At 51.9% G+C, this 15510-nt stretch overlaps 1 protein-coding gene across 1 annotated transcript in view; it reads left to right on the top strand.

Annotated features, from left to right (window-relative positions):
- The window catches only part of IL17RB (interleukin 17 receptor B), a 46066-nt gene that overhangs the window by 10576 nt on the left and 19980 nt on the right, over positions 1-15510 (top strand). Inside the window, exons 3-4 of the mRNA XM_060238289.1 lie at positions 2285-2410; positions 10141-10259. Coding sequence (XP_060094272.1) covers positions 2285-2410; positions 10141-10259 — 245 coding nt within the window. The remainder of the gene's footprint in view (positions 1-2284; positions 2411-10140; positions 10260-15510) is intronic.

Genomic DNA, 15510 nt, shown 5'->3' with positions numbered 1-15510 from the left:
CTTTCTTACAGTTTGAATAATTTATTTATTTATTTATTTTATGATTTATATCCCACCCTTCCCAGCAAGTGGCGGGATATAAATCATAAAATTTAGTTCCCTGCCTTTGTCTAAATAGTGTAAACATTTTTAATCAGTTGATAGTCCACTCTACTTGCAGTTATTTAGTAGTGTTCCAGAGAAAGGAAAGGAGCAGCATAGCAAAGGACAAAGGACAAGATTTTTTTCATTTGTTGCCTTCTGAGTGAATTTTTTTTTTTGGGGGGGGGAGGAATACTCAAGAGCAGGGGTTGGGAGCCACATGTGGCTCTTTCGCACATATTGTGTGGCTCTTGAAGCCCCTACCGCCCCAATGGCCAGCTTGGAGAAGGCATTTCTCTCTTTAAAACAGTGGCTTGGAGAATACATTTAAAGTTAAAATTGCTTTCTTCCTCCCTTTCTTCCTTCCTTCCTTCCTTTTTGCAGCTCTCAAACATCTGACGTTCGTGTCTTGCAGCTCTCAAACATCTGGCATTTATTCTATGTGGCTCTTACGTTAAGCAACTTTGGCCACCCCTGCTCAAAGGTTTCAACAGCAAACCTCTCTGTACAACTTCATATTCTGTTTGGCTGGAGCTTTGCTATTTAGAGATCTGTTTCAGGTAGCCAGTTCGAGGTTGACTCAGCCTTCCTTCCTTCCAAGGTCGGTAAAATGAGTACCCAGCCTACTGGTGGGAAAGCGTAGATGACTGGGGAAGGCAATGGCAAACCACCCCATAAAAAGTCTGCCGTGAAAACATTGTGAAAGCAACATCATCCCAGAGTCGGAAACGACTGGTGCTTGCACAGGGGACCTTTCCTTCCTTTCAGATGATGGAAAAATCTGGATGGATCTTAGGAGAACAGCAAGTTGGCCACAGAGAAGAAAGTAAAACCACCACCCTGGCTTCCTTCCAGGTAAAGAGTAAGATGGCCACAATGGAATGCTAGTGGTTAGATTCTTGACAGACAGCTTGCTCTCCTCTGTGTTGGCAGTCTCGCTTTCTGGACTGAGCTGTTGTGACTCATGTTGAGAAGAGAGCAAGGTGGCACCCAGTAGTCATGTGGCTTTTTTGATAGATGGTGATGGCAAATGTGGCTCTCTGTTAGCCAGAGTCAGTGCTACTGCTTTACATAATGGAATTAATGTATTTTATAGCTATTATGCTTTTGTGACTAATCAATGGGATACAAAATTGGGATACAAATCAAATTTAAGAGCAAAATCTCTCAACCAGAGATTGTTAGCCACCCTGAGTCTGTTTGGAATGGATGGGATATAAATCAAAAGTAGATTTAAGAATAAATAAATAAAATACACCACAGTCTGGAGATAGTCATCCATGGTAAATAGTATATGGCCTGGTAAATCATGCTGTCCTACCTAGACTCTCAGCTGATCCTGAAATGTTTTCTTCCGGCATCCAAAGCTATGTGATGTGACAAGAAGATTCCCAGTGGTGAGAACGGTGGCTCCCCTCCCCCAGCTTCTTGCTCTGTTGCTGAGCTGCTCAGCATGGCTTACCACCAGGCTCTGTGTTGTGTCCCTGTATCTTGAATGATGGATAGTTTGCATCAGATAGTAGTTGAAAGGTCCAAAGTATTTGAGTGATATGGCTCTTTAACTCATATTAAATTTATTAGAGAACATTTTAAAACAGAAGCCTGTCGGATGCAACATCTCCTTTGTATTGTCCAGCCCACCATTTAAGATTTACCACCCAAGCCCTACTCTCTGTGCCCTGAGGTGAGGCAACTGGTGATTAGAGACCTTGGAGTCTTCTGTAGTGGCACCTTGCCTTTGGAATGCTTTCTCCAGTCAGGCTTGCCTTACTGTCGTTTATGCATCAGACTTTTAGTTAAGGGGTTTATCTTTCTGTTTTATGAATAGGTTTGTGCTGTTTTTATGCTCCTCTGCTGGTTTTAATGGCTTTATTTTATATTGATAATGTATTATTTGAATTGTAAGCTGCCTCAAGCAGGACTCTGGGCAGGCAGCATAAAAATCTCCTAAATAAATGTTGGAACACCACTGTTCAGCCTAGAGAATAGCTGAAAAGTGGAATTTTGCTCCCCCACTCCGGAGTTACATGGATCTTAATGCAGCCAAATGATGATGCAGGCGATAGGGTGCCCCACTCACCTCTCTTATGGTGCACCCAACTATCCAGGCTCCTGCTTTAAAAGATAATGTTTGAAAAGCACTGTGGATTTTGCTGACTATTTTATTCTAAATAATTAACTCCTTTCTTTTCATCTTTTCAAGGGCCTTCTGTTGAGTTGACAAAGCGTCACAACTTAACACCATCAGATCTTGGTGATATCAGTGCCAGAATTGTTGAAAAAGAAGGAACAATCCAATTAAACATTACTTGGACCATTAGTGCAGATGGTAGGTCTCTTAGGGGAACATCAAGATAAGACAGCTATTTGTAATCGGGTTTGCTGCATGGGTAGTGCACCAATAGCGTTCTCGTCTCTGATTTTTATTAGTAGTACGACAGGGACCTCAAGTTTAATTTTGGGAATCCTAACCATGTTTTCAGCTCATGGGTGACACTTTGCTGGTGGGGAAGATGAGGAGTAATCCTTGCTGACTTCTGCTTCCTACTGAAGACATTCAATTATTCTCCCATGGAATAATGGAGCCCATTAGCTTCAAGAGCAAGATTTCAGGACTATAGCAGGCTGCAGTGGGAGGTAGAAGGCAAGAAAATGAAAGCAAGTTGCTAGGGATAGTGCAAAGATCTTTGCCCCCCAAGTCGGAATAAAGAGACGGACACAATTAAATTGGTGAAAATATGGGCCACTTTTATTAAAATAACTAGCAACGGCAAGGGCAACCGAACTGCGGCCAGGTCAGGGCCAGCGGTCTCCTCAGACCGCTCCCCTGCCTTTTTCAGCGGGCGAGAGACCCGGCCCCCCAGCCGGAGCTGTGAGCCACAGCTCCCGTTAGGCAGGCCCAGCAGGGAGGCTCGCACCGGAGGGCCCCAAACACCAGACGCGAGTCTCAGCGAAAGGCACCCATCCAATCGAGTCTCCAGGACAGTCTGCATTCACAAACCTCGAGCCACACCCAAGGTTGATCCTGACAGACCCCTAACTCCCCAAAAGGGGGAGGCTAACCGGTCCTCCCCAGGCCGCATGGTGCCATAAACCCCGTAGAACCTGCCCTGAAAAGTGACCAACTCTACCAAGGCACCAACCCTAAGCCAATTCCTCAATCCACTGAAATGCTATGCAAGGTAGGCAAAAAACACCCCCCAGTCAAATGCCAAATCGCCGGGGAGTGAAAAAATTCCTACCCGGCCCCTCCAAACGGAAGCGACCAGCGATTGCCTGCATAACAAATAGGGCGGGCGGGTGGGCCGAAAACGCCGGGAAGACTGCCGCGGCATCGAGCGGGGCTTCAGCAACAGCGCTGAAGCCCCGCCCCCTCAGGACGCGCTCAAAAGAGCGCCGAAGAGTCCGCTCTCCCTCCAAGGGGGGGCAAAACTTCCCCTTCAGCCACGCTGCGATGCAGCGGGCTTCAGGAGGCTTCTTTGCCCCCCAAGTCGGAATAAAGAGACGGACACAATTAAATTGGTGAAAATATGGGCCACTTTTATTAAAATAACTAGCAACGGCAAGGGCAACCGAACTGCGGCCAGGTCAGGGCCAGCGGTCTCCTCAGACCGCTCCCCTGCCTTTTTCAGCGGGCGAGAGACCCGGCCCCCCAGCCGGAGCTGTGAGCCACAGCTCCCGTTAGGCAGGCCCAGCAGGGAGGCTCGCACCGGAGGGCCCCAAACACCAGACGCGAGTCTCAGCGAAAGGCACCCATCCAATCGAGTCTCCAGGACAGTCTGCATTCACAAACCTCGAGCCACACCCAAGGTTGATCCTGACAGACCCCTAACTCCCCAAAAGGGGGAGGCTAACCGGTCCTCCCCAGGCCGCATGGTGCCATAAACCCCGTAGAACCTGCCACAACTAAGGCCAAGTCTCTACTTAGGGCTTAGCACCCACAGAAAGACCCCAAACCAACAAAAGCCCTTGCCGCAAATCTATCAGAAAAAGCACATTACCCTTTTCCGAGAGATGCACACCATCCCCTCTGTAGAGGTCGGGACATTCCTTAGAAATATCTGGATGGGGCAAATAGTGGCCCAAACCACCCTCCAGAACCTTGCAAATTTCCTTATTCGCTCAGTGGGCAACCAAACTGCGGCCAGGTCAGGGCCAGGGGTCTCCTCAGACCGCTCTCCTGCCTTTTTCAGTGGGCGAGAGACCCGGCCCCCCAGCCAGAGCTGTGAGCCACAGCTCCCGTTAGGCAGGCCCAGCAGGGAGGCTTGCACTGGAGGGCCCAAACACCAGACGCGAGTCTCAGCGAAAGGCACCCATCCAATCGAGTCTCCAGGACAGTCTGGATTCACAAACCTCGAGCCACACCCAAGGTTGATCCTGCCAGACCCCTAACTCCCCAAAAGGGGGAGGCTAACCGGTCCTCCCCAGGCCACATGGTGCCATAAACCCCCAGGCACTGCGCCACACCCAGCGCGAAATCATGGCCGACCAAACCATAATGGTACCAGGCCATCTGTTCCTTATGTACCTGAAATCGTCTCGGGCCTGCAAGATCAATGCCTTGCCCTTAATCAGCCCGAGATCATTCCCTCCCAGGTGAAAAATCAATGCCTGCGGAGGAGGGCCCCCAGACCCATGAAACAAAAAGGGAAGCAAGCCAGGCCACTGAAGACCCCGGCGCCCCCTCCATTCTATTGTGACACGTTTGCTGAGCCCCAGCTGAGAGCCAACAGCAGTTCTCCGAGCTTGATGTGCCGCCCGAAACACATAACTGTGCCCGCAGATGAGAACTCTGCTCCTCCGGCCAGGAACAACAGCATCTAAAAGGAAAACAGACAAGTTATACAACCCAAACCTCAAAATACCCCAGCTCCTAACCAAAACTTATTAGCGGAGCAAAGGGCGAATATAACCTTTGTAAGCCTGAGACCGCCAACGGCCCAGGCGTTGAATGGACGAAGTAGGATAACCCAAGGCAGCAGCTGTAGAGGCTGCACCGATTCTGAAGGAATGGGTACCAAACCTCAATCCAGACAAACCCAACCAGGCTAAAGCCTTTTGACGTCACAGCCCAAAATTAATGCTTTGTCAACGGACTGCCCCCAGCGTGACAAAACCGCGATCCTTCGCAGCCCCTCCGCAAAGCCAAATAGTCGGCTAATGCGGAAACTGGGCAAAGCTCCACCTCTGAGCACGAACCCAACTCTAGCACAGTCCCCGTGCCCTCTTGATCAGTTTTAGATCGCCGGATAGTAAGGACCACCTTACCCCCCAGCAACATAATATCCTTCAATATGAAACATCACGCGTGGAGCTTGCCACCAGTTCACTAACCCTCAGAGCCCCATAAAAGGCTACCAAAGAGGCTGCGTGGAACAAAACTGCCTCGAAATGAGACGCACACACTGCGCTCCAAACCCCTTGCAAACCCCGAAGAATATCAGGAGACAAAGGGACCCTAGTATGAGGCATAGGCCCAGCCTCCCTGGACCACCCTTCCAGCATCTTTCGAATACGAAAATCTGCTGTTCCTCTTTAAACCCCAAGGCCTTGCTAGTGAAGGCCAGCGCAGACATGCGTTCCCGAATTGATTGCACGGCCAATCCCTTACCTCTCAAGGAAACATAATAATGGAGCAACTGCTCCGCTGGGAGGGGCCAAACAGTGCGATGCCCTACCTCAGCCCTAAAGTCCTCAAACTGCCGCACGGCACACTCATAAGACTTCCTGGTGCTAGGTGCAATGGCTAAGCCTATCGCTCTGCAGGCCTCGGCTCTCCAATCAGCCATAGCTCCTGGGGCATTGGCGCCGCTTCCAGATCGGCGTCTGGGGCCAGCTGACGAAACCTCTCGATTTGTTTACCATCTGTTTATGATAGAGAGCGTCAGCTACCCCGTTATTCACCCCAGGAACATGCTTGGCCAAAAAACAAAATGTTAAGCCGCAGGCAACGCAGAGTGAAGGCCCTCACCATCCCCATAACCCGCTGCGATTTGGACGAAAGGGAGTTAATAACCTGAACAACCGCCATGTTATCGCACCAAAAATGAACAGTGCAATTAACCATATTACTCCCCCACAGCCAAACCACAACTAAAATGGGAAAAAATTCCAAAAACGTGAGGTCCCGGCTCAAACCGGCCTGCACCCACAACTCAGGCCACTCTTCCATGCTCCAATGTCTACGGAAGTAGACCCCATGACTTAAGGGTCCTGGACCAAGTTGGCACTCGAGGACCTTGAAAAGGAAATCTAAAGCCCAACGTAAAACCGTTCAACAAATAACAACTGTCCTCCCCACATGGATACCTACGAAGCCGCTTCTCAAGAGGCCCCACCTTTATCGGGCTGGGACCCCTCTCCAGTTTGAAAGGGACCACCGCCTGATCTTTTCTGGCCCTTACGTGGACGAACTGTAGGGCAGTTGTTGAAAGAATGTGGGCCAGCACACAGGGGGCATCCGTGCTTAAAGTAGCAGCCTTTACGACTGCACGCCCCCTGGGACCCATACTCCCATCAAAGCAAGTGGGGTAGAACCGCCTGCCCCGCAACCCTGCGGGAGGAGGAGGACACACCAGAAGGCGAAGAGGAAGCCCTAGTCACTAGGTGACCACTGTCAGAACGGTCCCCCAAATTGGGCCGAGCAGGTGACATCACCTGCAGCCACAACTGTTGGTGAATCTGATCCCAAGGGAGTGAAGGGTACAAAGCGGCCCTCATCCTGAACTCCTGGTCATATTGGATACAGGCCGAGCCGCTGAACATCGTATACCCCTTGTATATGATGTCCATATATTGAATCAACGCGGCGGCCCGCCAGGGCTGCGCACATGCTATCACTCCCGCATATATGAAAAACCCCGGGAGCCAATTGGCCCAGGTCCGATCAACCTTCCTCTTCCTGAGCTTCTCCATCCCTTTATCGACCAGCTCCTCCTTGCCCCTCGTCTCCAAATCCCTAAATAAAAGGGAGAATACGTCCACGTATTCCCCTTTTAAGATTTTCTCTCTTGTGGCAGGCAGCAGGTGATCACCCAGCACAAAGCCACCTCCCCAAAAGTCATAGCACTAAAAGGGACCGCCCCGTACTTACCAGCCGATGAAGCAGGCACCAAAGCTGATCCAGTACCACCCGCACCGGACGACGTGCCCGCACCAACATCAGAGCCAGCAGGCCCCACAGCTCCTCCAGCAGCAACTGCAGCAGATCTGCCTTCCAGAAGAGACAAGCGGGTCAATACATCTGCCTGCAAAGCACGCTTGGACAACCAACCCTTCTTGGGCAACTGAGAAGGTGGAAACCCCAATGCCTGCTCAAGTGCCCGCAGCCTCTAAAAAATGGCTGCATTAACTTCATCGTCCCCTTCATCGTCCGAAGATGAAAGGGGGGGCGGGGGCTTAGAAGGAGGCTTAGGAGCCTTAGGGGCAGGCTGCTTCCCTTTTGATTTTCCCTGCCTTTTCGACCCGACATGTTCGCTAAAGCGCACAGCAAACAGCAGACTTTCTTTAACTAGCTTAGCCAAGCCTGAGGCCAGCAAAGGAATAAAAGGTGGAAAACAGCCCTCAAAATGGCCACCACCTCAGTGAACTCTAAAATGGCCGCGCTTAAACACCTCGTAAAATGGCTGCCCCAAGAGCAAGGGTGTGATAAAGAAGAAGCAAGGCCGAAATGGCCCCCAAGCACCAGGAGAAGTACAGCACCTCAAAATGGCCGCCGCAAGAGCAAGGGGTGTGGGGAAGAAGAAGCAAGGCCAAAATGGGTGTCAGGCACCAGGGAGACGTACAGCACCTCAAAATGGCCGCCCCAAGCACACGGCTTGAGGGAGAAGAAGCAAAGCTAATAATGGCTACCCAGCCTCAGGGAGAAGTACTCTTACCAGCACCCCTGAACTTCAGCCTCTCAAAACAGCCGCCCAGCCCCGCTGTTCCCCACAGTCTTGCTCAAATGGCCACCCCATCCCCTGACAGCACCACAGTCCTGAATAAGACACCTAAAAAAGTCTGCTGTGAAAACGCTGAGAAAGCAGCGTCACCCCAGAGTCAGAAACGACTGGTGCTTGCACAGGGGACCTTTCCTTTTCTCCCCTCCAAGTGCTAACCAGGGCTGACCCTGCCTAGCTTCCAAAACTGGACTAGTCTGTCAGCCAGTAAGAAAAAGGGGGGGGGATCCCAATGGACTGCTCTTTACCCCCAAAAGGCGATGATCCTATAGTCAAAAACGACTTGTGCTTGCACAGGGGACCTTTCCTTTCCTCCCCTCCAAGTGCTAACCAGGGCTGCCCCTGCCTAGCTGCCAAAACTGGGCTAGTCTGTTAGCCAGTAAGAAAAGAGGGGGGTGGGGATCCTAATGGAATGCTCTTTACCCACAAAAGGCGATGTTTCTTTAACCCCTGTGAAAACCAACCCAGCAGAACACCCAGCAACAGCCCACAAGAGAAACTTTCTCCAGGGCACACACAAGCCCTGGTAATCAAACTGTTTAAAGGTAGAACGCTCCCTCGACGCTCTCAGCTCGGCTCAGACGATCCACCGACGCTCCACAAACAGACAGCCCAGACGCGACAGGAGCTCATACACAAGCTCCGAGCCAGCCGAAAACGCCGGGAAGACTGCCGCGGCATCGAGCGGGGCTTCAGCAACAGCGCTGAAGCCCCGCCCCCTCAGGACGCGCTCAAAAGAGCGCCGAAGAGTCCGCTCTCCCTCCAAGGGGGGGCAAAACTTCCCCTTCAGCCACGCTGCGATGCAGCGGGCTTCAGGAGGCTTCTTTACTATTCCACCTGCATCCAGTTTTCATGCATGTGTTGATCAAGCCACACTAGGCAACACAGATGAATTTATTGTAAAAATTCCTCTGGTACCCACACCACTTCAGTTTACTCCGATTTCAGCTGCATTCTATTCAGGATGCAGGGAAGAGGCCATAAGATTAAGGCTTGAAATGCCTTTTATTAAGGCCAACCAAAATAACAGTAAACAAAAAGAGTACTACATTGCTTTGTTTTTTGTTGCTTTAATTTTTGCTTGGGACCAGCATAGCTACCTGTAACCTTATTTAAGTGATAGGTATAGAAATATATTGTATGAGCAGTGGCATTGTCTCTTTGGAGATTATCAAAGTTTTACTGGAACTTTTCAGGCACATGTTGGTTCTGTTCTAAAAATCTAATGAACCTGTGAACATCTAATGAACCTGTGAACTTGCACAAATTTACTAAAAAAGGGTAAAAGGTATAATATTTGAAGTCTTAGGAACAGTACTGTCTCAAGTATCTGAGACTCTTCTACTGAATTAGGCTCAAGAAGTGGGTAAAAATTTGTTAATAACGGCAAAGTTGGTGCTGACCAGTCACTGGGAAACAAAATATACTCCCAACAAGACAAATTGGCTTTAAAAAGGGTAAGAGATATGATGAAGCTGGTTAGACTCAATGTGCTGGGTGGGGAGTTAGGTAGTAAATTTAGGTAGTAGTAGTAGTACCGTAATTACCATTGTAGGCTTGGTTGATTTACAGAATTTACTCTATAGAAATGCACTGAATGTGAACATGCCCTTATTTTTTCTTCTTCAGAAACCCTGTCTTTATGTTAAACCTGTAAAGTATCCTCTAGTATCTTATTGCACTCCTTTTCTTTTATTGCTCTCCTTTTCTTTTCTTTTCTTTTCTTTTCTTTTCTTTTCTTTTCTTTTCTTTTCTTTTCTTTTCTTTTCTTTTCTTTTCTTTTCTTTTCTTTTCCCAAGATGATTGACTTGTTAAAATACACACACAAAACAATTGGGTTTATAAGTGAAAATGTTGCCTATGTACCACCATGTCTATCTTCCAAAGGTGTGTGCCTGGAACAGAGCTTAACTTGTGATTTCTTACCACACATAATGTAGCAGTAGATGTACTTGTACTACATAATGTGTGAAGCAGCTGTTTTGATACTGTGGAAGTGGAAGCTGATTGCTTGTTTCTGCAGCAAAGTCTAAGGGCAAAGTGGATTATAGGACAGTTGTATAATATGGTATATATAACTCAAGTTAAACTATTTGGTTTCTTTCTTTCTTTTTTCCAGCCAGTATTAGAGCACTGAGGGCCACGAAGCTGTGTGTATCAACAGATGGCTACCCAGCATGTATTAGGTGTGATTATACAAAACCCTTTCAAAGCCAAACCAGGCATGGCGATCAAAAAGTAAGAACCACTCAAAGTGCCTTACACCATTCTCCTCTCCATTGCATCCTCACAACAACTCTGAGGTAGGCTAGGCTGAGCACGTACAACTTGCCCAAAGTCACTGTTGTGTCCTAGGCTCAAATGGGAGAACTGTTACTTTTGGAGGGAACTGTTACTTTTGGAGGGAAGCCGAACAAGCCAGAGCTTGAACTCCACACCAGGGTTCCAGAGAAGGCCTAAGCAGGCCCAATCAGGGGAAAGATTGAAATATAAGCAGCCAATCAACATCCAGGCTCATACTGTACACTGATAGGCCCTTAGGGCCCTGTAAATAGCCAATCCGTGTAGATAGTTAAGGACCAATCAGAAGGGGGTAAGAATTGTATAAAGGAGTGGGAAGTTTGAACTGAGCTCAGTCTGTCTGTGTGTGTTCCTGAAGTAAAGCTTGCTGAAATCACTCTCCAACTCTGGTCTCTTACTGCGCCGACCCCAGTACTTTACAGTCACCCAGGAAGTTTTCATGGCATAGTGGGAATTAAAGCCTGGATCTCCTGGATCCTAGTCCAGCACTGGTTGTGAGGCATTCGTGCAGTATAGTGATGGGCAGGGCCAGTGCCAGTGTTTTTGGTACCAGAGGCGAGACACACACACACCCGACTTCCTGCCCCAGTCTTTACCTTGCTTCTCCATTACTTTGCACTTGGCCACATTGAACCTCATCTGCCACGTTGACGCCCACTCACCCAGCCTCAGCAGATCCCTTTGGAGTGCCTCACAATCCTCTCTGGTTCTCACCACCCTGAAGATGGAGGATAAGTTTAAAAAATTAGGTGTGTTGCATATTCAGTTAATACAGATTTGGAGTATTGAATTAACTTTATTACAGTCATAGACCAATATAAAAACTACAACACATCATATAAAACCCTCCTAAAATACCTAAGATAGTATAAAATACCCTCCTAAAAAAACATAAAATACTTGAACATTTCCCCACCTATACAATCCAAGATAACTAAAATATAATTTAACCGATTTTAAAATTCAAGTCAGTTCCAATTTATATAAATCCTTTAAATCAGAGTATATAAAAACATTTATAAACTAAAATTCCAAGAGGTCATACAAGACATGCAGTTTCTTGTTTCTTAGTATGGAACTTCACAAGATAATGGCAAAATTTGGCTATCTGTCTAGAGATAGTTGGACTTGCATCCACCAAAAGTTTCTCCAAACATGCCTCATCCGCGTCTGCCATTGGTTTAACTACAAACGGGGAAACAAACCTATTCCTCTGTACTTGGTGGAAAGGGCATCGAAAAAACATATGGGTCATCGACTCCACCTCTCCCATAGCACAAGGACAGCGTCGGTCTTCATACGGGACTTTTCTATATTTCCCTTTTAGCACCTTTGAGGGCATGGCTGCACATCGAGCCAACGTAAAGGCTCTTCTGTGGGCTGGTACCTCCAAATAAAAAAAGTACTTGGCCGTCCTCATAACATATTTAGTCTCAGTAGATGCTAAAAAAGAGGGGGCCTGTTCTAGATCCCTTTGTCTCTCTATATCGCAGATTCTTTGTTTGATAATACTTTTTGCTTTGGCATAGCTCTGCGCCAAGAGGTTTTCAAGTGAGAATCCTATACTTTCTAAGTTGCTTCTGACCAATTGCAGCCACCTTGGCCTATAGGGGTCTTGAGTTATTAAAGGGAAGAGGCCTTTTTTGTTTTTATGGATCCTTAGCCATTGATATGCCGAAGATAACATAATTCTGGCCTCAATTCTCATTTGCCCAGTTTCTAAACGCAAAAGGGCATTTGACACACCTGGCTAGGGTGGCCAGACCGTCCCGGTTGCCCGGGACTTTCCCGTTTTTGGCCCCTGTTTCCCGCCTCCCGCCCTGGCTATACCGGGACCATTAAAACGTCCCGGTTTAGCCAGGTGGCCGCGGGCGCGGGCGGGGAAGGCTGCCAGTAAGGGAGCCGGTGTCCCTGCGCGTGCGCAGGGGGGGTGGCGGGCTCTGCGCATGCCTAGCAGCACTGTATCAGCCGCCGCTGCGCGCCTCCCGCCCGCCCGCCGGAAGGGAGGCCATCCACTAGCTAAGGTAAGGTAAGCCTGCCTTCCTCCCTTCTCTCCCTCGCCCAGGACGCCGCCCGCCGCCGTCCCGTTCACCTCATCGGGGGTCGCGGCCTGCCGGCTGCGGCCTCCGATGAGCTCCCCCACCCACGGCCTTCCCTTTCCCCCTTCCCGCCGCCCGCCGCCGTCCCGTTCAGCTCATCGGGGGTCGCGCCTGCCGGCTGCGGCCTCCGATGAGCTCCCCCCCCCACCCACGGCCTTCCCTTTCCCCCTTCCCGCCGCCCGCGGCCGTCCCGTTCAGCTCATCGGGGGTCGCGCCTGCCGGCTGCGGCCTCCGATGAGCTCCCCCCCCACCCACGGCCTTCCCTTTCCCCCTTCCCGCCGCCGTCCCGTTCAGCTCATCGGGGGTTGCGCCTGCCGGCTGCGGCCTCCGATGAGCTCCCCCCCCCCCACCCACGGCCTTCCCTTTCCCCCTTCCCGCCGCCCGCCGCCGTCCCGTTCAGCTCATCGGGGGTCGCGCCTGCCGGCTGCGGCCTCCGATGAGCTCCCACCCCCACCCACGGCCTTCCCTTTCCCCCTTCCCGCCGCCCGCCGCCGTCCCGTTCAGCTCATCGGGGGTCGCGCCTGCCGGCTGCGGCCTCCGATGAGCTCCCCCCCCACCCACGGCCTTCCCTTTCCCCCTTCCCGCCGCCCGCCGCCGTCCCGTTCAGCTCATCGGGGGTCGCGCCTGCCGGCTGCGGCCTCCGATGAGCTCCCCCCCCCCACCCACGGCCTTCCCTTTCCCCCTTCCCGCCGCCCGCCGCCGTCCCGTTCAGCTCATCGGGGGTCGCGCCTGCCGGCTGCGGCCTCCGATGAGCTCCCCCCCCCCACCCACGGCCATTCCCCCTTCCCGCCGCCCGCCGCCGTCCCGTTCAGCTCATCGGGGGTCGCGCCTGCCGGCTGCGGCCTCCGATGAGCTCCCCCCCCCCACCCACGGCCTTCCCTTTCCCCCTTCCCGCCGCCGTCCCGTTCAGCTCATCGGGGGTCGCGCCTGCCGGCTGCGGCCTCCGATGAGCTCCCCCCCCCACCCACAGCCTTCCCTTTCCCCCTTCCCGCCGCCCGCCGCCGTCCCGTTCAGCTCATCGGGGGTCGCGCCTGCCGGCTGCGGCCTCCGATGAGCTCCCCCCCCCACCCACGGCCTTCCCTTTCCCCCTTCCCGCCGCCGTCCCGTTCAGCTCATCGGGGGTCGCGCCTGCCGGCTGCGGCCTCCGATGAGCTCCCCCCCCCACCCACGGCCTTCCCTTTCCCCCTTCCCGCCGCCGTCCCGTTCAGCTCATCGGGGGTCGCGCCTGCCGGCTGCGGCCTCCGATGAGCTCCCCACCCACCCACGGCCTTCCCTTTCCCCCTTCCCGCCGCCCGCCGCCGTCCCGTTCAGCTCATCGGGGGTCGCGCCTGCCGGCTGCGGCCTCCGATGAGCTCCCCCCCCACCCACGGCCATTCCCCCTTCCCGCCGCCCGCCGCCGTCCCGTTCAGCTCATCGGGGGTCGCGCCTGCCGGCTGCGGCCTCCGATGAGCTCCCCCCCCACCCACGGCCTTCCCTTTCCCCCTTCCCGCCGCCGTCCCGTTCAGCTCATCGGGGGTCGCGCCTGCCGGCTGCGGCCTCCGATGAGCTCCCCCCCCCACCCACAGCCTTCCCTTTCCCCCTTCCCGCCGCCGTCCCGTTCAGCTCATCGGGGGTCGCGCCTGCCGGCTGCGGCCTCCGATGAGCTCCCCCCCCACCCACGGCCTTCCCTTTCCCCCTTCCCGCCACCCGCCGCCGTCCCGTTCAGCTCATCGGGGGTCGCGCCTGCCGGCTGCGGCCTCCGATGAGCTCCCCCCCCCACCCACGGCCTTCCCTTTCCCCCTTCCCGCCGCCCGCCGCCGTCCCGTTCAGCTCATCGGGGGTCGCGCCTGCCGCCTGCGGCCTCCGATGAGCTCCCCCCCCCACCCACGGCCTTCCCTTTCCCCCTTCCCGCCGCCCGCCGCCGTCCCGTTCAGCTCATCGGGGGTCGCGCCTGCCGGGGGAAATGATGTCACAGGAAGTGACGTCACTTCCTGCTTCCAGCAGGTGGCGCAGGGGAAGTGATGTCACAGGAAGTGACGTCACTTCCTGCTTCCGGCAGGTGGCGCAGGGGAAGTGATGTCACAGGAAGTGATGTCACTTCCTGCTTCCGGCAGGTGGCGTGGGGGAAGTGATGTCACAGGAAGTGATGTCACTTCCTGTTTCTGGCTGTGGCGTGCCGTCACCGGAAGTGACGTCACCGGAAGTGACGTCACTTCCTGTTTCCGGCGGCGCGCGCGCGCACCCCTACCTCCCCCTCCCCAAGGTGTCCCTGGCTGGCCTTCAGACATTATGGCCACCCTACACCTGGCGGAAGCTGCAAAACGTTACGAAGAAATTTAGATTGCACTTTCTCGAGAGCCTTCAGTTTTTTAGCCGAAATGCCCAGGTTAATACCATAGAGCAATTGTGTTAACACTTTGTATTGGAACAGTTTCAGTGCTGCCGGAACATAGAAGGCCCCCTTAGAGCGAAAAAATCTCAGGATAGCGTACATTGTTTTCTCCGCTTTCTCCACCCTCATATTACAATGTTCAGTATAGGCACCTGTATTCTGAATTACCATTCCCAAATAAGTAAATTTTGTTACTTGTTCTATTTTTTTCCCTTTCATAGTCCAATACCTCTTCTTGGCTTTTTTGCCAAATGCCATCACTTTTGTTTTTTCAAAGTTTATTACCAACCGTTCATTTTCGCAGTACTTAACAAAGCTGTCTAATGCTCTCCGCAACCCAATAGGTGTTCTAGATAACAGTACCACATCGTCTGCATATAGCAGTACTGGAAGATGGCGAAGAGCCAGCTTTGGGGGGTGAAATTTAGTATCAATCATATGTTCCACCATATCACTGATATAGTAGTTAAATAGGATGGGGGCCAAAAGGCAACCCTGTCTTACACCCTTCTGAGTTTTTATTGGTTCTGTAAGTAATCCCTGCATATTACATCTCACTCTAAGAAATGATTCTTCATGGAGTCCACGAATAAGAAATAGCAGCCTTTTATCAATATTAGAAGCCGCTAGTTTTTGCCACAATCGTTGCCTTGAAATGGAATCAAATGCTGCCTTTAAATCAATAAAAGCAGCATATAGAGCAGTTGTACCTCTGGCA

Source organism: Heteronotia binoei, chromosome 5 (assembly GCF_032191835.1).
Source record: "Heteronotia binoei isolate CCM8104 ecotype False Entrance Well chromosome 5, APGP_CSIRO_Hbin_v1, whole genome shotgun sequence".
Lineage (NCBI taxonomy): Eukaryota > Metazoa > Chordata > Lepidosauria > Squamata > Gekkonidae > Heteronotia > Heteronotia binoei.
Note: the sequence above shows the minus strand (reverse complement) of the source record. Positions and strands in the feature narration are given on the sequence as shown.